The sequence below is a fragment of the Marmota monax genome, unplaced genomic scaffold (assembly GCF_021218885.2).
Source record: "Marmota monax isolate L192 unplaced genomic scaffold, Marmota_monax_Labrador192_F-V1.1 WCK01_AAM20220418_F8-fsc00086, whole genome shotgun sequence".
NCBI classification, from domain to species: domain Eukaryota; kingdom Metazoa; phylum Chordata; class Mammalia; order Rodentia; family Sciuridae; genus Marmota; species Marmota monax.
In genome coordinates, this window is record NW_026693086.1 from 1,352,491 (window position 1) to 1,375,166 (window position 22,676).

General features: G+C 48.1%; 1 protein-coding gene across 3 annotated transcripts; it reads left to right on the forward strand.

Annotated features, from left to right (window-relative positions):
- The first annotated feature begins 133 nt into the window (after nucleotides 1–133).
- Nucleotides 134–12,232, forward strand: Ubfd1 (ubiquitin family domain containing 1). Of its 3 annotated transcripts, XM_046454652.2 has the most exons (8): nucleotides 134–343; nucleotides 532–870; nucleotides 1,931–2,139; nucleotides 5,206–5,271; nucleotides 5,415–5,520; nucleotides 6,867–6,931; nucleotides 9,380–9,462; nucleotides 11,850–12,232. In XM_046454652.2, exons 1-7 carry the CDS (start codon nucleotides 319–321, stop codon nucleotides 9,458–9,460), a joined length of 891 nt encoding a protein of 296 aa, XP_046310608.1. In that variant the 5' UTR covers nucleotides 134–318; the 3' UTR covers nucleotides 9,461–9,462; nucleotides 11,850–12,232. The 3 variants fall into 3 exon arrangements, with proteins under 3 accessions (XP_046310608.1, XP_046310609.1, XP_046310607.1); XM_046454653.2 differs by lacking the exon at nucleotides 11,850–12,232 and having other exon boundaries at nucleotides 6,867–6,911; nucleotides 9,380–9,460; XM_046454651.2 differs by lacking the exon at nucleotides 6,867–6,931 and having other exon boundaries at nucleotides 144–343.
- The last annotated feature ends 10,444 nt before the right edge of the window (nucleotides 12,233–22,676 follow it).

Below are 22,676 nucleotides of genomic sequence, written 5' to 3' on the forward strand. Positions count from 1 at the left end.
GCGCAGCCCCGCCCCTTAAAGGCGCAGGCCCCCTACTTTGAAAACACGCCCCCTAGACGGCAGCTGCCAAACTCGACCACTAGGGGGCGGAACCCAGCCAGCGGGCGATTTCCCGGACCCGCCCCCCCGAAGGCTCGGGAAAGCTAAAGCGTGGCAGGGGCAGGACCAGGGAAGCGGAGGAGGCGGGTCTCCATAGAAACCTCCACCTGTTTCCGGCCAGGCTGAGAGAGATTAGGGGCTGCTGCGGGGGCCAATCTCAGCCAGCTCGTTTCTTCCCGGCGGCCTCTGCGGGAGCGGTGGGTGTTGTACACAATCATCATGGCGGCGGCCGGAGCCCCGGATGGTGAGTGCGGAGGGGGTGGCCGGCGCGGGGCTGGGACCCAGGCTGCGGGCGCTCGCGGGCGGGGCGGGGATGCGGCCTGGACCCGGAGGGAGGAGCGTGTTTCGGGAGCGGTGAAGCGGCGGCGCCCGGCTAGAGTCCGGTTCCAGGCCCAGTCGGCGGCGAGCGCCCACCCCCTAACCCCCTTGCAGGCATGGAGGAACCTGGCATGGACACGGAGGCCGAGACCGTGGCCACCGAGGCGCCCGCGCGGCCCCTCAACTGCATGGAGGCCGAGGCCGCGGCGGGGGCTGCGGCGGCGGCGGCCGAGGATTCCTGCGACGCGCGAGGCAGTCTGCAGCCGGCCCCGGCCCAGCCCCCTGGGGACCCCGTGGCGCAGGCCTCGGTCAGCAACGGCGAGGACGCGGGCGGCGGCGCGGGCAGGGAGCTGGTGGACCTGAAGATCATCTGGAACAAGACCAAGCACGACGTGAGGGTGCCTCTGGACAGCACGGGCTCCGAGCTGAAGCAGAAGATCCACTCGATTACAGGTAATCTCGGCGCTGACAGCCCGCTCCCTCCACCCCACCCCCTTTAGCGTCTAGTGCTTACGCTGCACTAGACATTGTGCTCGCTGCTCTCTGTGCATCGGCCCCCTCGGTCCTCCCAAGTCAGTGCTTGCATTTCTCCTCATCTGGTTAATATTGGGCAGATGAGACCCTCGATCCCAGAGCTAGCGAGTGACCGAGCCGAGATTCCAACCCAGCTCCGACTCTTTCAGTCTGTAACGTCGCTAGTAAAAATCACCTGAGGCACCTCGGCCCTTCCCCTGGAGATTCTGATTCAGTGGGTTTGGGATTCGGCCAGGAGCTTATTTTTTTAGCATATAATCTTAGATATCCAACTTTCACAAGGAAAGGTTAGGAAATACTGCTGTTGGCTGTCTTGCTGACCCTTCACAGGTACTCATATGTATTCATTTTCTCTCGTTTATACTTATTTTTTTTTTTCATTTATAGTTCTTGACCATTTGAAATGATGCTCTTTTTTCTCTCTGTGGCCTGTAAGCTGGGTAAAAGCAGTAACTTTGTCCTTATTGACTTCTATATTCCTGACACCTGTGAATCCTCCCTGAATATTTGAGTGATTGGATGATGTACAATTTGGAAACAGTGATAGCTAAAAAAATTTTTTTAAATGTTTTTTAGTTGCAGATGGACACAGTACCTTTTATTTTATTTATTTATATAGGGCTGAGGATTGAACCCAGTGCCTCACACGTGCTAGGCAAGTGCTCTACCACTGAGCCACAACCCCAGCCTGTGATAGCTAAAATTAATTGAGCAATTCATTGAGCAAAAACACGCACTATGCTGAATGTTCTGCATTTGTCCTGTCTCTTAATCCTTATAACAAATCTGTGCAGAAAGATCTACTTTCATCTCTGTTAGAAAGTTCTGGAATTTGAGGCTCAGATGTGAATTACCCAGGTTCACAAAACAAACAGATGATGATGGAGCCCCTGTTCACTTCCTGCTCCATCATCAAAGTACTGTATGGGCTGTGCATTTTTTTTTTCCTTTCATTCTTTGCCCTCTACCTTTCTCCAAGGTCTCCCGCCTGCCATGCAGAAGGTCATGTATAAGGGACTTGTCCCTGAAGATAAGACGTTGAGAGAAATAAAAGTGACCAGTGGAGCCAAGATCATGGTGGTTGGCTCTACGATAAATGATGTCTTAGCAGTAAACACACCCAAAGATGCTGCACAGCAGGACGCCAAGGCCGAAGAGAACAAGAAGGAGCCTCTCTGTAGGCAGAAAGTGAGTCCATCTTGTGCTTGTTGGTCCTGAGAAATGAGAGGCTTTGTCCTCTGCAGCCTTGGTTGATGTTCTCCCTAGAATAAGCTCCTTTTTGGACAGGGCCCCTGATGGAAATTTATGGCAGCAGTTGGGTGCAGCAGAGTGGAGGTGACAGCTACCTGAGATTTGCAACTTTGTCTCGTCTGGCGGGTCAGTGTGTCTCAAGTCTACCTACTTTAGGATAAGGCCTTTGAACAGGGAGGCTTCAGACCAGATATGAAAAGAAATTAGATGTGGGCTTCTCTATCTGGCTGAGTGCAAAAAAAAAAAAGTCAGTACTAGTATTAAGCCTCCATTTTGAAAAGTGCTTACATTTGAGTTTTGTTTGTGGCTTTTCTCAAGTCAACAAGTGTAATTCTGAAGAGGCATGGAAATCAACAAATTTCAGAGTTCCTCTGAGACTGACCATTTCAGGAACTCAAATGAAGCTGAATAGGAAGATAATGACACTTTTTTATTTATTTTTTTTTTGTCCTCCTGAACCATGAAACGAGGACCTGACTTTTCCCCGTTGCTCGTTTGGATAGAAGAGATCCAACTTTGTTTTGTAATCATTGTAGCCATTAAAATTCCTTTTATTTTTACTTATTTATTTATTTATTTATTTTGGTTGCTGTAGTGGGGTTGGCAAGTGTTCTATTACTGAGCTACATCATCAGCCCTTGTGAAAAATTTTGTTTTGAAACGGGATCTAGCTAAGTTGCCCAGGCTGGCCTCAAATTTGCAGTTCTCCTTCTTCAGCCTCCTGAGTGGCTAGGATTACAGGCATGTACCACTATGCCAGCTTCAAATTCTTTTTTTGTTTTTAGGGAAAGTGAGATTATTTTATTGTAAAGGGAACAGTTTAGGAAAATCATCGTTCGTGATCTTATTACCCAGTGAATCCCACTTGTTGCTGAATAGCTTCCTTGTATAGAAAACAGGTGTTCTCATTTTAATCTGTGTCCTAAGCAGAGGAGAGCAACTTGGACTGATACCAGTTTTAGTGACAATAGGTACTAAGATATATGGCCAACATGGGGAAACCCAATTTTGTGTTAGAAATCCGTAATCCCTTTTGTGTACTTTCAAGTTTTCAAAAGGATTCTGAAAACCAGGAGTGCTTTTATAAATATGCAGCAAAACCTGATTAGAGTGTGAATATTCACATTTTGCTCTAGAAATATTAATATACTGGTGACAGGTTGCTCCCCCAGGCCCCATAGAATATTATGTAATTTTGAAAGTATATTTTCTGAAACTTTTTTTTTTTTTTTTTTGGCACATGGATACAATGTCTTTATTTTGTTTATTTTTATGTGGTGCTGAGGTTTGAACCCAGTGCCTCACACATGCTAGGCAAGCGCTCTGCCACAGAGCCATAACCCCAGCCCTGAAACTCTTAAAGTCTAAAATATCTGTGTATAGGAAGTTTTGTGTTGGTTTTGCTTTTTGGTGCTGGGGATTAAACCTGGGGCCCTGTACATACTCTATCACTGAGCTACATTCCTACCCATCCTTAGGATTTTAGATAAGGGATCATAGACCTATATTACCATCCAAAAGGTGTTTATTTGAAGGTTTTTTCACTCTCCACATAAGGGGTCATAATATCCTGTAATGTGTTCTCTTTTCCCACCTTCCCTGTCACATGTATGAACATATCTGAGTGATCATTCTCACTGGTCACACCCTTAGAGCATAATATGCCTTGTAAATACAGGTTTTAAGTGACTGGTGGTAGCTTAACAGGCTTAGAAGTGTTCTTCACAGTGCAGGGAGGATTCTTCAAAAGGTGCTTGTAAGGCATGACTCGTAATTATGCTTCCCACCTGTGCCACTTTGTTTGAGTGACACCAGTTATTATGAGGTATGACATGGCCTAATGAGGGATCCAGTCCCTTCAGCTTTTTATGGACACGTTCAGGTATCTGGAGCTGATGTGCAGGGTGACTCTTTGCTGGCAGTGTGGCATTCATTCCTGCCACAGGTTCTGCATGCCAGTGAGTAAGTGAGCTGGCTCATGGTTCCTGGTGCTTACATTTGACCGAATTTTTACCCTCTGCCCATTCTTTGTCCCCTAGTACCAGCTTTGCCAAGCATTGACCTGGAAAGCCACAGTTGGAGAAAAGATGAGACTTGAGAGCTGTAGGGGCCATGGATTCGAACCCCTATTAGCTGCCTCACCTCCTCAGCGTCGGGTGGGAGTGGGGTTTGAGACTTCTTAGTGTCAAAGTAGTCAGTGTTTCTGCTTGGAAATATAATTCCTCAGGTTTTCTTTGAGGCTGGGGTTAAGGATGGGGCAGTAGGGAAGACGTCTGCGATGGACCCCCACCCTTCTCAGCAGTTAGGTTGATTACCAGCATCTTGAAGTTCTCGTTGGGAGTTGAAGTTGACAGGTATTGCTGACATTTTCTACCTGCCAGAAGAGCAACACCCTTTGCAGCTCTTATTAAGGTGTTTCATCCTTTCATTGGTGACTTTTTGCAAAGAAAGGGAGTAGAACATTTGAATGAGCAATCTGGAAATCCTCTTTGCTCCAGAAGTTCATTGGATATTATAGCTACATTGAGCTGATTGAATAATTAAATTAAGTATTCAGTTCTTCAGTCTTGTTTCTGTTTAATTATTGCAGTACCAGGGATTGAACCCAGGGGCACTTTACTACTGAATTACACCCCTTTTTAAATTTTGAGGCAGGATCTTGCTCAGTCGCCTAGGCTAGCTTTGAACTTGTAATCCTTCTGCTTCAGCCTTCCTGGTAGCTAGGAGCATACACCTGGCAGTTCTCAGTCTTACTAGCCACATTTTAAGTGCTTAATAGCCTCATGTTGACTGATGGCTGACACAGGTGTGGAAGATTCCCTCATCACAGCAACTCCTAAGGACAGCACTGCTCCACTGTGTCAAGGGATCATGGTCTGCAAACATTAAAGGCTTTTGCACAAAAATGTTAAGACTTTCTTCATCCCATTTTTGAGACAGAGCAATGTGACTAAATTGTAAACAACTGTGTCACATGACAGTCTCTTCTGGCTTGTGTTGTAGCAACACAGGAAGGTGCTGGATAAAGGGAAACCTGAAGACGTCATGCCATCTCTCAAGGGGGCCCAGGTAAGCCCGACTTCTTTGTGACCATCTGGAAAGGAACCAGTTCCACCTTTGGAGAGTCTTGTAATTGTGTCCTCACGTCCTGTCCCTTCTCTTTTCTCTGTCCGATTGTCCCTGCCCCTCTCACCATGTCGTTGTGCCTCCAGGAGCGCCTGCCAACGGTACCCTTGTCCGGCATGTATAACAAGTCTGGAGGAAAAGTGAGACTCACCTTTAAGCTCGAACAAGACCAGCTGTGGATTGGCACTAAAGGTAAGTTGGTTCTCGGCCTCCTCCCAGCCCACGCCTGCCTCTGCCGCCCAGCAGCACTGGCTCCGAGGGCTGCCGCTCCTCGTTGGAACCTCTCGCCTCACTGCTTTGTGTGCTTCTGGCTTTTGAATTTGCTTTTAGATGCTCATGTCTTGTTTGGACCCTTTTTGCTCCTGTGCAGTCTGATACCAGAGCTGACCTGTTGAACAGTGGCTCCTTGCACAGAGAACCAGAGGTCCAGAACATGTGGCCCAGGGCCAAGTGCTGGTCTCCTTAAAGGGCTTTATGGGCTTACTTAGACACAATTTGCAAAAATCAGGAGATTTCACTTAATCTGATTTTTGAGGGGCTTCTCTTGGGGAAAAAAATAATCAAAAGATTGAGGCCTGCGTTCCCGTGGCACCGAGGAGCTAGAACTGAGTAGTGGTTTGCAGTGGGCCGTGCTCCTCTCCCCATGTAGCCAGCTTGCTCATTATGTCACCTGCCTGGTCCCTGTAGGTCAGTAGACCTGTGCTAGGTGAGGTTTTCCTGACTGCTGCCTGAGTCCCCCGCCCCCCCCCCGCCCCGCCCAGGTACCCTCTGCCCTGCTACCCTCCGCCCTGCTGTGCGCAGTGTCTGGGTCACCCTTGCTGTTTCCTGGGGAGTGTCTCCGACCATGCTCGCTCTCCCTTCCCTTAGTGGTTACAAAGTCTTGGTGGTTACATTCCTCAATGTCTGTGTCCCTTTCTTGGCCACCGTGCGTGTGTGTGTCAGGGATATTAACACCTCTCAAGTTGTGTTAAGAGCAAGTCGGCCACCTCCCTGCTCGGCCGTCATCTTCTGTCCTGTCCACGTCGTGTACTCTTGTTTTGTTTTGTTTTTACTTATTTTTTAGTTGTAGTTGGACACATTACCTTTATTTATTTATTTTTATGTGGTGCTGAGGATGGAACCCAGGGCCTCCCACATGCTAGGCGAGCGCTCTACCGCTGAGCCACCGCCTCAGCCCCCCCCCCCCCGTCATATACTCCTTTTTGTCACTGGCTCCTACATTCAAAACACCTTTGGCCCCTTAACACCAAGTTCAAATGCCTGAACCCAGTGCTGCTGTTCTTCACAGTGAGCCCCAGTGTAGACTTGTTGCCTGCTCTGCGTGCCCTGTTGTCCCTGTGTGTCTCGGCTAACTTCTCTGCTTCGCTCATGCTGTGCCCTTCCTGTGGTTAATGAACTCTTCAGAGGCCCTGCCGCAGTGCCCCCTCCTAATGAAGCCTCCCTGATAGCTCCCATCCCCTCCAAATGAACTGCTGCCGCTTCTGTTCCTCATGTCCCCGGAGCACTCATTACTCTCTGACTTGTCTGTCCCCCGTTAGATTCCCGGAGGGAACCGAACAATTCACCTGTTTCTGGCCAGCACTGTAGGTATTCAGTGTGCGAGGTAAATGCTAAAGAGAAGTATAGGGGTCCCATTATCTGAGGCTAATTGGTTTCAGGGACAGGCCATTTGCTATGACTCCACTAAAATGGGACCAAAGTTTTATAGAAAATAAAACTTGGGACAAGGGTGGTGGGGAGTGAGATTTTTATCATCTTGAACATTCTAGAACACAAAAATAAGTTTCTTATTTTCAACTCTGTGCTGGTTCTTAAAATGAGCAGATTGAAATGCCAAAAGCGCTTGAGTTTTCTAACATTTTATGGTAACTTGTTATAGTCTCCATTTCACATGCAGCTTAACTGCATGGTCAGAGCAAGCTTTGCAAATTTGGAGGGGCTCCCCGGTTTCTCCAAGGGCCTTCAAGCCCTTCACTAGACCGCTCTTTCCTGCCCCCCATCCTCCTCATCAGCGGCCAGCTGCCCCGCCTGTGTTGGCTTTGCAGGTGATCTCGCTTGGTTCTCCATCATTGTATTCACTTGCTGGAGCACATAGACCTCCTGCCTCTTGCCAGACTTCTCCCTTGGCTTGTGGGCAGCCCACTTGAAGGCAGTTGCCAAGGTGGATCCAGGAAGACAGTAATGTGCAGGAGGGTAGGTGCAGCAGGGGTCTGGTGAGGCCTGAGTCTCTCCAAGCTCGCTGGGCCCTCAAGGAATATTTTTGTGTTATGAAGTTGTGTAGGAGATGCATAGTAACCACGTGGACAGACTTAACTAAGAATTGCCTGTCCTTCAGTTGGAGGTTTTCAGTGGCCGCCTTCTTGCTTTGGCTTGAGGGCGCTGGATACATGGGGCTTCTGAGCTATTGAGAGCCTCCTTCCTCACCAGCCCTGGTGCCGTCCAGGCTTGGCTGAGCCTGAGACCTTACTCCCACCCAGACCTTGGGGTCAGTATGCCTCAGCAGCCCAGGGAGCAGATGCCCTTCCCACTCGCCCAGGAGTCCTGTCATTAGTGGCAGTACTTGGAGGAGGATAGCTTGTTCTGGGAGCTGGCTGCTAGCCACTGGCATTGTCTTTCCACCAGCCAGAAGCTGCTATGGACGACCATCCCTGTCCGTGGGGTGCTTTGCTAAGTAAGCAGCCCTCCCAGGCTTTTGTGCTCTCCTTGCTGCTTGTGTAGGAGGAAGCCGAGCTGATGGCCTCGGGCACAGCAGAGCAGGAAGCACCCGCAGCTCCAGGAGGCCTGAGCCCTGTTTGTGGCACTCTCATCTAGTTTAGTTGCCATCACCCTGGAACAGGGGCACAGCAGGTCCAATCTTTGAAGTTTTCAAGAGAAGCCAGAAATCCATATTTTTATGTGAAATCTCCAGACATTTCAAGGTGAAAGCTGTTTCAGAAAGTTTCAATCTTCACCACTGGTTTAGAGACCTGGAAAGTCTAAGCCCGAGAGAACATCATTGGGTTCCTTGCCCCTGACCCCCATTTTTCAGAGGCAGGGCCCCCAGCGTGGTCAGCAACAAGGCCAGAACCCTGTCTGTAAATTGCTAGTCGGGCAGCTTGCCTGTTTTCACATTCTACCTTTCCAGATTTTCCTTTCTGCCAAGGCTGCCATGGGTCCTTCTCTCCTTGATTCAGCTTGCTGGGAATGCCCGCCCCTGCCTCACACCCACCCTGCTGCACGGGGCTCCTGCCCAGCAGGCTCATCTCACTCCAGGCACCCTGTCCGCCACCTCTTTCTTCGCTCTGTAGAGCGTCTTTAGCCCGTGTCATCGGTGTTGTTTCAGTCGGCATTCACGCCAGGTTGTAGATATTGGCGAACACCTGATGTGTGCGCACCTGGGGAGAAGGCTCGGCAGGGCATGGTGTGGAAAGTGGCCTTAAAGCTGGAGCACTCCTCCCTCTTGTGAGAGCCCCGGGAACACTGTTGCTCCTCTGTCCTTACCTCTTAACTCTCCTTATGCCAGGCGCCCAAGAGTTGAGCCAATGCTGGGCTTGGGCCGTGAGGGTATAAAGGAGTTTCTTGGGTATTTATTTAAAAAATCATCAGACTTTGAAAACTATCGCCAGGGAAGATCTATTTCTGCTCTCAGAAACTTTTGTCGTCATTCCCAAATCCTGTTCCCCATTTTCTCCTGCGAAATTCCAGGTCTCCTTGCTGGGAGTGGTAGTGAGTGCCTGAAATACCCGCCACTCGGGAGGCTGAGGCAGGAAGATGACAAATTCCAGGCCAGCCTGGGCGACTCAGAAAAACCCCATCTCAAAAAATCAAATGGGCTGGTGATAGAGCTTAGTAGGAGTGCACCCCAGAGTTCAGTCCCCAGTTTGGAAGAAAGTTCCCAGCTGCCAAGCAGGGATGTAGGGGCACCTATTTAAAGATGCTGCCCCGTGGTCCCTCAAGGGCCTGGTGCTGTGAGCAGTTTACTGTAGATCCTGTAGCCTTGATGAGGGAGGGACTGCTGCAGCCAAGGAACTGGGGGGCCTTTGAATAACCACTGTCGTCCCTCTCAACCTAGAGCGAACTGAGAAACTGCCCATGGGCTCCATTAAAAATGTGGTCAGTGAACCTATTGAAGGACACGAGGACTACCACATGATGGTAAGTGGCCTGGCCTGACCTGGCCCCCAGCTAGGTGCCTGTTCTGCCTTCTCTAGCAGGGGGTGGATTTCTAACTGAGCTTGCTATTGAAGAGAAAACATTGTCTTCAAAGGACTGTGTTAAGACTCTTGTGTTTTCTTGTCTACTTAGAACTTGACCCATGACTCTCTTCTCAGTTCTGTTTATTTTGCAGCCACCCCCCTCCCGCCCCATCCCGCAGCTGGAGGGGTACATTTCTCCTGTGCTGTTAGAGACCTCTCCTGTGCCTCCCTCTTATTTGTCATATTTTGTTTTTAGACCAGGAAAATAACTACGAAGAGGAGGAATGGCTTGTGGATTTCATTTTTAATTTTTTCTTGCTTTTAAAAAAGAGAGCACCCCCTGGCCTTGGTGTTGAGGAGTCTAGGTGGTCTCCCTCGTGGTGTCTGACGCAGGGCCACGCTGTCCGCAGGGTGCAGGCTGTGCTTTCCCGGGCAGTGTGTCTGGAGCCACTCCTCAGGTCTGCGGAGCAAGCAGAGTGTAGACCAGGCTCCCTTTTCCAGCACTATTTGAAGGGTTCCCCCCCCTCTTTTTTTTTTTTTGGTAACTTTTCAGTGCTGAATATTGAACTCTGCCTGAAGTTATGCTAGATCGAGGGGCCACTTTATACATGAAGTTTAACTGCCTAAACTCCGAAGTTGCTATGAGAGGGACTTGACCTGAGCTAGCAATGGTGTGAGGGCAGGACCATTTGCCCTCTTCCCTCTGAGGAGGGAGGTTTTTTGGTGTCTATGGATAGTGATGCAACTGTGTCCACTCTCTCCCAAGGAGAAGGAGCAGTTCAGTGGTTTGACCAGCGGGTGGTGTTACGAATTCCATGGCAGAGGGATCTGTCAGAAGATCTCCTTGTTAAAGGGAGAAATCGGCTAGAGAGCCAGCCTGTCCCTGTGCCTGCCCTGTATGGTGGTGCTAGTGCAGGGCTGTGGTTGGGACCCTGGGCTGCATGTTCCTGTCCTTCCTGGAAGTGGCCACAACATCACTGGGGCTTCTTTCAGGCCCATCCGCGGCCCTTCACCCTGCTCCGCTGCAGTCTACATGACTGCATACAGGTTTGATTTGCCTTCATTATTTTTCTGTTTTAATGGTTGCATTGTTGTACTTGAAGAATTTGTGTGAGCATTTTGACTCTGTAGGGTTGGCAGCCCCAGATTTCAGGCGGCCCGATGGTAGGGATTACAGACAAGTTGAGCTCACCACCCTGCACATCTCTTAAGGACTTAGTGTGCAGGAGTAATGAGTTAGTCCTCAGAAAAGTGTTCCTTTCTCTGTGGAGTCATTTGCTGGCAGAGGGTGGTTCTAGTCACCCCCCTCCTTCTAAACACTGCTAAGTAGCACTTTTGTGCTGATGAAAGTACTTACTTCCCTCTTGAAGCACATGCCATTTCTCTAGCTAGATAAATGTGTCACAGTTCACAATTAGAGAAATGTGGCTGTGCTCTTCCACTTTTGGAGATGAATTTCTAACAGTACAGGAAAGGAAAGGGAATACCACAAGCCATCCATCCCCCATCACTGAGATCAATTGTAAATCCTTTGTAACTTGGTTTAAATCTTTTCTTCAAATAAAAAATAAATTCTGCCAACAGCAATGATGTCCCCATTGTCTTCCCCTTCCCCCATTCCCATCATCACAATTCCTCGTGTGTCTTTCCATCTACAGTTCTTTTATGTATATGTCGACGAACAAGATCGAGTATTTTTTTTCTGGTTTTCATAAAGGACATCATGGTGTGTGCTGTTCTGCAACTTGGTTTTTTTCGTTTGACATCATGTTTTGTCATATGAACTCTAGATGCACAAGGACCAGCTCATACCTCTGTAAAGCACGCCAGTGTTTATGTGAATAGCATACCCCACTCGGGATCCTGCATCCCCTTCCTGACGGATGTGTAATTGTTGCTAGGGTGTCAGCGTCTCCGACAGCGCTGTCTCAACGTGCCCACCACTCTCCTTGTGCATGTGTATCAGGTTTTCTAGGGCAACGGTTCTCAAACTGGTCTTCAGCAGTGTTGGATTACCTGGGAGCTTATTGGAAGTTACTCAGGCCCCGCCCCAAACCAAAACTTCCAGGGGTGCAGCCTGCGGTCTGTTCTCAGGAGCCTTCCAGATGGTTCTGTTGCACATGCACGTTTGCAAGCCTCTGCCTTGGGGTTGGCCATGCTGAGCCCCACCCCCCTTTTCTTGTCCTGGTTTTTAAACATGTTAGGAGAGTGTCCCCCTGTGCACAGTTGCATTTTGTTTTCTTCCCTTTTGAATGAATCCACTTCCCAGCCCTCTCCCCGTGTGTGGTTCTGCCTGCTTGGTCGCCCGCCTCTGAAGTTGGCTTGGTTTTCCTTTTTCCCTTCCAGGCGTTTCAGTTGGGCCCCACGGAAGCCTCTTACTACTGGGTGTACTGGGTTCCAACTCAATATGTGGATGCAATCAAAGACACTGTGCTGGGCAAATGGCAGTATTTTTGAAAGCACTTTCACCTCTGGCCCAGGAGACTGACCCAAAGTGAAGGACATTGCTGGAGAGGCCTGCAGCAGCCCTGGATTTCAGAGTTCTGGAACTTTGTTCACACACACAAATCTCAATTCAGTCTGAGGTGATGTGGTGACTGAAGCCAGAGGTGATGTACTTTCACCATTAGCTTAATTTTAACTTAAAATCACCGATTCCCTTTCTTGCAGTCAGCTTCATACCATTTTTAAAGTCAGTATGGTGGAAATCAATAAATCTGAATTCCGAACATGTTGTGTGGAATACTCTTAAGTCTGTTTGAGAGTAGATCTGCCAATTATGTTGAGAAGGAAATGATGAAAAGCTTTCTGGGTTTTGTTTTTGTTTTTGTCTTTTTTAAAAAAAATGATTTCAGCTGAAATATTTTCATAAATCTGGTTGCAAACATTTGGACTGCATTATGATGAGTTGGGGTATTTTTTTCGTTTTCCTTGGTATAAAATTGTATGCAAAATGTTGTGGGGGGTTAGTAAGCCATTTTTTCTGTTGATTGATTGATTGAGATTTCTTTCCTTTTTTAATTTTCTCACTTCCCTAGGTTTGAGTTTTGGTTTTAAAAACCCAAAGATGTCAGTTCCTCTTTTGGTACCTCATCCACGCTTCCTTTCCTGGGCTCTCTCCCACGTGCTGCTGCTGCTTGGAATGCACATGGGAGACGGGAGCTGCTGGGTCATGGTCAGGGAGCCCTCACCCTTGCTGTGGTGGTGTTGAGCAGCAGAGTTATCTCACAAGTGACTCCTGTCTAAACGTTTTGCTCTTCGGGCCCCAACTTGTGGGGCGTTCCATTGCCTGTTCAGCGGTCACGGGCAGCCCTCGCTGAGCGGGGCTTTGAGGCCCAGCCTGGCCTGGGTGTGCCTAGGCTGGGCTCCTCCAAAGCCCCAGTTTGGAGAAGGAGCCAGGTGGAAGATAGTTTGTGCAGCCATATAGCCACAGATCCAGAGACCTTCTTTCTTTGGAAGTTTTCAAGAAATTCTTAAGCAGTCCAATGATTATTTCAATTATGCTTCTCCATTTGGTCCTTCTGCTCATGCATTAAGTTCAAGTGTCCTTTATCCCAGGTTCAGAGATGCTGCCTTTCTCAGTAAGAAGACACCTGACCTAGCGGGTTGGCCAGTGGTGTTTGAACAGTGAAATGGGATAAATTGCTTTCATGATCAGCTCTCCTCTGGTTTCAGCCCTTATGTTCTTCGTACATGTACACTTCTGTCATCTCCTATGGCTTGATTGACTCTGAAATGAGGGACAGTCTCTTGGTGGATGACACCCTCTGTGCTGTTTGCTGTATCTGCTGCTGTCTCTGCAATTCTCCTCTCTCTGGTTGCAGGCTCTCATAGTAAGGTCTGGCAAGAAATCTTCCCAACTTCACACTTTGGATTCTAAGCTGTTCCCCCTCATTCTGTGAAATGTATTAGCATGTGTTTGCCTAAGATGACTATTCCTTGTGAGCCAGTTACCGACGATATTCTACGCCCTTCCCTTCTAAGCTGTAGTTCAGGAATCTACATAGACAGACTCTTGCTTTTCGTGGTGTAGTCAGTGCCAAGTTACGCATCTGGGCAGGAAAACCTACTCTTCGCTTTTTGGGGGCATAAGGTATGGATGTGAAGTGCAGCGGCCAAGAACCTGCCTGTTTGCCGTCGCTTGGAAAAGGAGCAGTAACTGCAGCTCTTGTCCCTGTTGGCAGTCGCTGGGGAAAGGAGTGCACCTTTGCTGCTTGTCCCAGCCACCTCCTGTGGTTGACAGGGCTACAGGGGAAGTGATCGGGTAGCAAGCAGAGCGTCCCCTGGGTTTAAGTACTGCCCTTTGTTTGCTGATGTCCCCATCCTTGAGACTTGTCTGACAGTGCCATGTGCCCAGTTTTGGTCTTTTTGTCCCCAGAGTGGCTCTGAGACCCCTCCCACCAGCCGCTCCTCTGCCCCCACCCTCCTCCCTCACAGCAGCCAGAGCGAGTGTGCCATTGTCCCCCTGCTGCCCCGGGGCCAGACTGCTTCTCACTCAGGCTGGTGTCATTTCAAGAGGACCAAAGCCTGCGTGAGCCTTTTTATTTTCAGTAAAATGGTGCTTATTTCCTTACTTCAAGATATTATATATAAATAATGACGTAAATGACACCTTTTCGTGTGGAGCTCTTAAGTTCTGCTTCACGGAGCTCCCTTAATCTGTCGTCGCAGTCCTGAGCTCTGCAGGAGACCTGGCTGGAAGCCCTCGGGAGAGCAGAGGAGGACAGCACCAAGGCCCCTGGGGGAAGTGTTAGAGACCCACCTCTAGGTCCCAGCAGTCCTCACTGTTTTGTCACTCAGTCCCGCCATCGCTTACATCTGCCTAAATTCGTGTGAGCAAAGCCAAGTGCTCCCCCCTTTAGGTAGCAACACAGTGTTTTGTTTTTCCCTCAGGATTATTTCTGTACAATTCCTTCACTGTCAGGTCTGAGGGGACCAGAACTTTCCCTCCCTGTGGAAGGGGGCATGCAGGTGGATAAAGGAAGAGCTGACTCCAGAGAGGCTTCTGAGGGCGTCACCTTAAGCTTGAGATGCAGAGGTCCTGCCCTGGGGTCTGTCGTCTCGGTGCCACCCAGGGGGCTTCTTTGCTGTCCAGAATTGGTAAAGCAGTCCTCCTCCAGATCTCCACTCGCAGACATCATGCCTTTCTTTTCCTCCCTGAGGAGACTTGGCAGAGTGAGGCAGCCTCGGAGCCCTGCTGAGCCCCATCAGACCCTTTCCAGTCAGCCTGGTCAGAGGACTTAGACTGTGAGTTGCTGGAGCTCTTTGGTGGGAATTATTTTAATCCATGATGGGTCTTTTGCAAGTGGCGTTTGCTCTTTTTAAATGAAGTTTAACTGAGGATGCACTTTCTTATAATCTTGTGCCATGCTCGGGGCCAGGCGAGGCCCTCAGTAGGCTCCTTAGTTGCTGCTTGACCTTAGGAGGGCCAGAGAGCTGGACTCTGCTCCCTCGCCACGGCTCAGAAAGGTTGCCATATTTCACCCAGAAGGGACGCGTTTTCCTCCGCCTCCTTAACCATGTGCCTGGAGGAGCCATGCTGGGCTCTTGCCTTTGGCCCACCCTTTCTTTGCCAGGGGCCGAGAAGGAGAGGGGTTAGACCTGGAGTCCCAAGGGCAGGCTTTCTTCCACCCATCTGCTGAGGGACCTCTCTTGCTCCTTGCCTCTGTTCATGCCTGTTGTCTTGGAAGAAGATGGTCCCTGTGTCTTAAGGCTTGTGGTGAAGTCGTCTGCAGTTAGGGTCGGCACCTGTTTCCTTCTTCCCCGCCGGCAGCCTTTCTGAAGTCACAGGTGGTCCGGAGCCCGTGATGTGCAAAACACCTGGTCGGTTACCTGCCGGCGAGTGCTTGAGTGCTTCTACTGCTTTCTCAGTCTCTGAGAACCTTTCTCTTCTTTGTTAAAGAGCTCTGCAGAGTTATTGGACAATATGTGTAAGTACCATGTTTCCTTGTGGCGTACGCTCTGTTCTGGTTTGTTTTGAAATCCAATGCCTGTTTGGGAGGAGATGAACGTATTTAGTCTATTAGATTTGCGCTGCTGGATTTTTTTTTTTTAAAGTGTAACCTTGACTAGCTGTCTTATTGTTTATTCTGTAAGATTAGTCTATCAATTAAAGTTTGATAATTAATTGCGTCTCTCTTTCCTTCCGATCCTTCCTGCGTCTAATCATTACTGGGGACTGACCAACACTTGGAGCTGGGCCCCAGGCCATCTTTTGCCAGCTGTGGTCTTATTTGGCTTTAACTAGATCCAAATTTATTCTCTGCTGAAACAGCTGAGAATAAAGAGATTCTGGTTTTATTTACTCTAGTGGTCCAAGTGACCAGCTTGCGGGTCAGCCACCCTCTGCTAAGGTGGCTACCTTTGTCTGCTCTGACCTCCACGTGGCAGAGGTGCCCCCTGCCCTCACCCTCCTGACTGGGTGCCTTGTGCAACCTCACCAGCCACTTAGCCTTTGAGGACACACATTCAGTTAAACACTTGAGAACAGCTCTGGCCACGTGCTACCAAGACTCAGGAAGAGGGAGGAGGAGGATATTATTACCAAAAAAATGGGACAAGAACAGAATCCTTGGTCTAAGGAGTGAGAACTGGCTCTCAGAACTGGTTTGGACCCTCTACCATCCCCAGACGGTAGATACTGTCTCTTCTTTCCCGTGTTCTAAGTGTTCTGGAAGATTTGGTCTCATTTCCCTGTTCTGGCAAGGGGAGGATGTGTATTGTTTTTCCATTTTCGTCTTACCTCCTAATCCTGATGGAACACTGCTGGATTCCTATGGCTCTGGCCGTGATCTGGAGAGGCCAAGGTGGGTTGTCCACCTGCTGTACATTGGCTGGTACCCGCCTGGAGAGAATCTTGTGTCTCTGCAGAGGGTACTTCTGGATTTTATACCAATTCCAAACAATTATTTCAGGCACCTTAAGACTAACAGGATGATTGATTCTTCTGCAGTGGAGAATGAGATCAACTCCAGTCTGAATATTTTTACTATACTGTTGGGAAATGTCTGGCATTTTCTCAGCTTTGGGTAATTTAACAGAATCCTTCCTACACCAGGGACCCAGCTATCGGACAGGTATCAGGGCAGGAGACAATGCTTTTCCTCCTCTTGCCCGAGAGCTCTGACAAGACAGATGTGCAGTGGGAATGAGGTACTCTCTCCCCCAGCCTCCGCCCACACACTTGGCTGCTGGCAGCTGGAACTCTGTCCCTCTGGCTTTGCCTAGTTGGAAAGCTGGTACAGAATGGTTAACATCCCTACACCATTCACATAGGTTTGCCAGTTATTAAAATATTAGCCACATCTTCTTTCTGGTCTAGACATACCAATTTGTTTTGCTGAAGCACTTGACAGGTGTGCTGACGTTGTGACACTTCCAAGAGTGTCAGCACACATCTCCTAAGAAGGGTGTTTTAAACCTAAGAAAATCACCTAAGAAAATTCCTGTCAATTCAGTGATACCGTCCTCATAGGCCAGCATAGCTTTCAGAAGAATTTCAGTTAATGATCCAGTTTAAAATCTTTATCTAGTCTTGTGTTGTTTAATTACCATTTTAACTTTTCTACTGTTACTAGTCCTGGCTTTTTTCTCTCACCTGGAAGTAATTCCCTTCTCTGTGTGTCGCCCCACCCACTGCACAGGGGCTAGAACCCGGGGGCCTCATGCATGCTAAGCAAGCACTCTACCCCCAACCCTAAGCCATGTCCCCCAGCCCTCCACCTGCATAGTTTGTCTTCATTTGCTGCTCCTCTCCATCTTGTCTTGAGTCTGCTTCTGCGTGGGTTTCTCATGGCTAGGGAGCTGTGGTCCTGGAGGAGGCTTGTCATGGAACCAGATCCCCAGAGGGCAGAGTCCTTTTGTCCAGTGATCATTGTGGCTCTGAGGCCATATCCTGTTCTAAGACTGGGGTCCATAACCGAGGACTCTCGTGGTTCTTGGTGACAGTTGACACAACTTAGGCACAGGGATGTGGCTCCTGTAATTCCAGAGTGTCCGACCTAGCCCAGTGCCAGTGCTTACATCACATTGCCAGGCGCCTGCCACATACCTCTGGGCTCTGCTTTGTTCTTGGTTGACCTAGAGCCTGCAGACTAGCGACCAAGAGGAAAGAGAATCTCCCCACCGCGAGAGTTCAAGTAAAAGTCCCAGACAAGGCTTTTAAGGGCTCATTACAGACACGGTGACCTGCTGCATCCACAGCACGCGCTGGTCTGCGTCCACCCATCATGAGCCTCAGGGATTTCGGGCAGATATTCCAAAGCTCAGAATATAGCACTTTGACAGGCCACCTAGCAGGGTGTTGACCTCTTGCCATGTGCCAGGTAAATGCCACTTGGAGAGAACCTCCTCTAGGGCTCCAGCCCTGGGGTGAAGATTGGGAATCAGAGGAAGGTGCTCTGTGGATGAAGACCAGCTCTAAACACGCTCCGTCCAGTCCTGTGGTCTCAGCTCCTCCATTGATGGGCCAGGTGCTCCACTCATCATGATGTGCATGATATTGTCGCTCTTCTTCATGTCCCTCCTGTTACCCCACTTTTGCTATTAGCAGTGTCTTGGGCTCAGAGAAATAGAGGCTTAGCCACGGGAGTGGCTACATTGAGGCTACATTTCAGAACCCCAGTTTGCCTGGTGCTACTGTAAGTCTGCCCTTATTCCCCTGACTGTTGAGAACTTAAAGCGGTTTGAATTTTCCTTTCTTAAAACTCTGAACCTTGGCATTTATGTATTGTTTTCATTAATTAACTTTATTAATAAAGTAAATATTAAATTTGCTTAATTTGCTCATTGATTTGCTATTTTAAAAGCTAAAATAGTCATATGTGCACTGGATACAGAGATGTCAGGGGATAGGTCCATCTCTCAATTCCCAGCTTCTCAACCCATCACCTTAGGCTTCAGCACCTGAGCGTCCATTCCCTCTTAAATCTCTTATAGGTGTGAGAGGGCAGGGTGCTTGACAGAAACCTGGCAGAGGAGGGAGGCGCCTTGCCGGCACCCAGACTCCAAGCCTCATTCCCCAGCCTGAGCTTCTCCTTGAGCCCTTGTCATTAGGTCGCCTGCTCGGGTATTTCACAAGCACCCCAAATGTACCATGTCCCAAACTGAAATCACATTCCCCTTTAGATCTGATTCTCTCCTCATCCCTCTTTATTTATTTATTTTTTGATATTGGGGTGCTTTTGATATAGGGGCATGTTAACCACTGGGTTACATGTTACCTCCCCAGTCTTTTTTTTTTTTGACAGAGTCTCAAACCTGGGATCCTCCTGCCCCCGCTTTCCAAGCTAGTGGGGCTATAGGAGTGCACCACAGTAGCACGCCCTCCGCCCTCATCTGGTTTAGACAGCAACTCCCCAGTACTGAGTAGCTTAAGCCACAAACTTCGGAAATTACACTCAACTGCTTCATTTCCTTCTTCATCTGGTCAACTTCTGCCATTTTATTCCCAGAATCCTCTAGTCCATCTCTTTACCCCCACCTCCAAATCATTTTTCTCATGGGCACTTTGAGTAACCACCAGGATCATCCCCTTCAGTCCACCCTTGGTATAGCCGCCAGCGGCTGGTCTCAGGCACATCTGGATGTCTCCCCTGCTGGCCTCCCCTCCCCTAGTGGCACTCACTGCCAACAGGTTCCTCCAGCAGGTTTTCCTGTGTGGCCTAATCCTGGCCACTTCATTAACCATAGGTAACCCACCCAACCTGGTCCCCGCTGGCACCTGCCAGACTGAACAGGCCAGGCCCCGCCTGCTGGTTTTGCCCGCACTGATGCCGCTGTCTGTCTTCACAGCCCTAGAAATTCCCCTCAGCCTCCACTCCCCTTAAAACCTTCCCCACCTGCCAGTTCCCCAGCTTCTGGTGGACTAATGCCAGATTTCACACTCTTCACTTTTATTTTTCATTTATTATACAATGTATTATAATTTAGAAAACAGTGATTAGCAATAGCCACATCTACATTATATCTCTTAGTGATGATCATTATCATTTTGATGTTTTTATAGAAATTGGATCATGCTGTTTTTGCTTACAATATCAATCTTTCCATTTCCTATAAAATTATTTCTGCTCATCCAATCCCATATTGTTGGATCAAATTATAAGTCACAGCATACTCCTTGTTACAGGTACATAAAATTTTCTCCAGTTTGAGAAATTTTAGACAGGTGAAAGCATAGTCCAGTGAGCTCACATGTACACATCAATGAGTCACCAATTCACAGTTTGCTTTTTTTTTTTCTTTTTCCTGAATCACTTGAAAGTCAGCTGCAAGCTGGTTATGGTAGCACACGCCTGTAATCCCAGCAACTCAGGAGGCTGAGGCAGGAGAATTCCAAGTTTGAGGCCAGTTTGAGCAACTCAGTGACACTGTTTCAAAAAATAAAAAGGGCTGGTGGGGGCTGGGATTGTGGCTCAGTGGTAGAGAGCTTGCCTAGCACATGTGAGGCACTGGGTTCGATCATCAGCACCACATAAAAATAAATCGTGTATTGTGTCCATCTATAAAAATATTAAAAAAAAAAAAACTGGTGTTAGAGTACCCTGGGGTTAATCCACAGTACTAAAACAATAACAAGGTCAGCTGCAGACTTCACTGTTTCACTCCTAGATATTAAATGTCTCCAGAGAACAAAGTAGTTATAACCACTGCATATAATCCTCCTACACATAAAAAATTCAACATTGTCTTATCACTTAAGTACAGCCCAATTGTCCCAAAAATGTCTTTTGTGGGGTTTTTCCTCCCAATCCATTTCAGCAACACATTTCTCAAATTTGTTCTCTTTGGTCTCTTTTAATTAGAAGTTACCCTGCCCTTTTCCATGACGATTATTAAATAATTATTTAATTTATTAAACATTATTAAATGAAGTACATGTCTGATACTAGAGATTGAACCCAAGGCCTCATGCATGCTCTGAGATACATTCCCGTCTTGAGATAGGGTCTGATTTGCTGAGGATGGCCTTCAACTTGCAATCCTCCTGCCTCAGCCTTCTGAGTAGCTGAGATTATAGGTGAGCACCACTGTAACTAGCTCCTAATTTTTTGAGATTTGAGACAGAGCTTCCCCAAGTTGCCTAGGCTGGCCTCAAACTTGTTATCCTTCTGTCTTAGCCTCCTGAGTAGCAGGGACTACAGGCATGCACTACTGTGCCTGGCCCATAACATCTTTAAGAGTCCTAGCTCTATACTGTCCTACTTTCGGGATTTGTTTGCTTATGATCAGATTCAGGTTACACAGTTTTAGCAAGAATACCTTGAGTGAGTGATTTGTCCCCAGTGCATCACATCAGAAGCAGCTTAGGAGACTGGCTGGTGGCATTATTGGTGATGCCGTCTCATGGTCTTTGTCTTCCTTACTAGACTGTGAGCTCCATGAGACGTACTATTTACCTTTGTGTACACAGGCCTGGCAGAGTGCCAAGCACATGGTAGGCACTTCACTGTCTGAGCACACTTGCTATTTGGGGACACAGAATGAAGCAGCTGGCAGAACAGGGAAAATGGCTGGAGGCAGGGTTAGGACTAGGTCTTGAAAGGCTCACAAGCCACCCTCCCACAAAGGGAATGGCTTACAGGATGCACGATGTCCTCACATTTTAGGAGGCCATTAAAAAGCATGCAGCTACAAGCCCATTTATCCTGTCTTCTAATTTGGCCAGTGTGCTGCCTCCCTACTGTGGTGCAGAAGCCTCCAGTGAGTTCTTAGAGCAGAAAGGCCCTGCTATGGTTTGAACACCCAGATCCCAAATGGCATTACCCGTGAATTATCTGTGCATGTGTGATCCAGTGAACATTTCCCCTCACTCTGGCTCCAGCTGGAGTGATGTGACTGGAACATTTCACTGCAGGTATCAGCAGTTACTTGGTGGCAGTACCACCTGACTTAAGTGATCTTTGGCAAAAACAACCCTGACACGTTTTTTGCAGTACCACATTTGTAGTACGGACCATAGAAGAAATTTCATGCAGCCTCTTTGGTTCCCTGTTGGGTCCCCAGTGCCCAGTAAGCACTCAGGCTATTTGCAGAATGAATGCAGCTATAAAAATGTATAAGGAGGCACCTTTTGATCCAAGTTGGCAGTTTTCCAAGGTACCCTTCTTTTTTTTTTTTAAAGGAAGGTACATTGTGAGTATGATTGCTTCCTATTATCAAAAAAAAGGGAATTGGGCTGGGGTTGTGGCTCAGTGGTAGAGTGCTCGCCTAGCATGCTCGAGGCACTGGGTTCGATCCTCAGCACCACATAAATATAGATTGTGTCCACCTAAAACGTAAAAATAAAATATAAAAGAAGGGAATAGAGGACTGGGGATAGAGCTCAGTTGGAAGAGTGCTTGCCTCACATGCACAAGGCCTTGGGTTCAATCCCCAGCACCATATACACAAAAAGAAAAAAAAAAAAAAAGAAGGGAATAGGCCTGGAGTAGCTAGGGTGACACAGCAGGAACTGACCACACTGGGCGCCCCAAATGGGAAGCAGGAGTGAGGGTGGACCTAGTTCCAGAGCTGACAGCTGTCCTGCTACCTCATCCCTTAGCCAGATCATCTGCCAGCAGGTGTCTCAATCCAGTGCCTCTGCTCAGTGACATTACTTACTGCAGGCCGTTGGTTCTTGGCTCCCTTCCTCCTACAAACCAGTTTCAGTAGCAGCAGACATGTCTTACGACACAACTCAAATCTCATCAAGACCCTGCAGTGTATGGGTTATCTCTACATCAACCCCAAGGAGCTAACACAGGGCACTCGGCTGATGTGTGACAAAGGGACACAATGCCACACTGACTTTCCAGGAAGAAAGAGCACCTCCCACCCTCCAAAACTTATATTCTATTTATTTGAAAAGAGATCCTTAAGTAAGTAAGAGATGAAAAACGATTCCCACATGCCAACAGCAACTAACATATGATCATCCATTAGCTAATGGAAGCGATAAACAATTCTGTGAAGCAAAAAAGTCCTTTCACCATTCATTCCTGGCACTGAGGCGGGGGAGGGAAACTTATTCCAAGTACACTGCTAGAAAAGCCATGTATTTTTGATAGGCATAAATATCAATGATAAATCAGACAAAACTTAAAAATTTTTTTTTTTTTGAGAGAGAGAGAGAGAGAGAATTTTTTAATATTCATTATTTTTGTTTTCAGCGGACACAACATCTTTGTATGT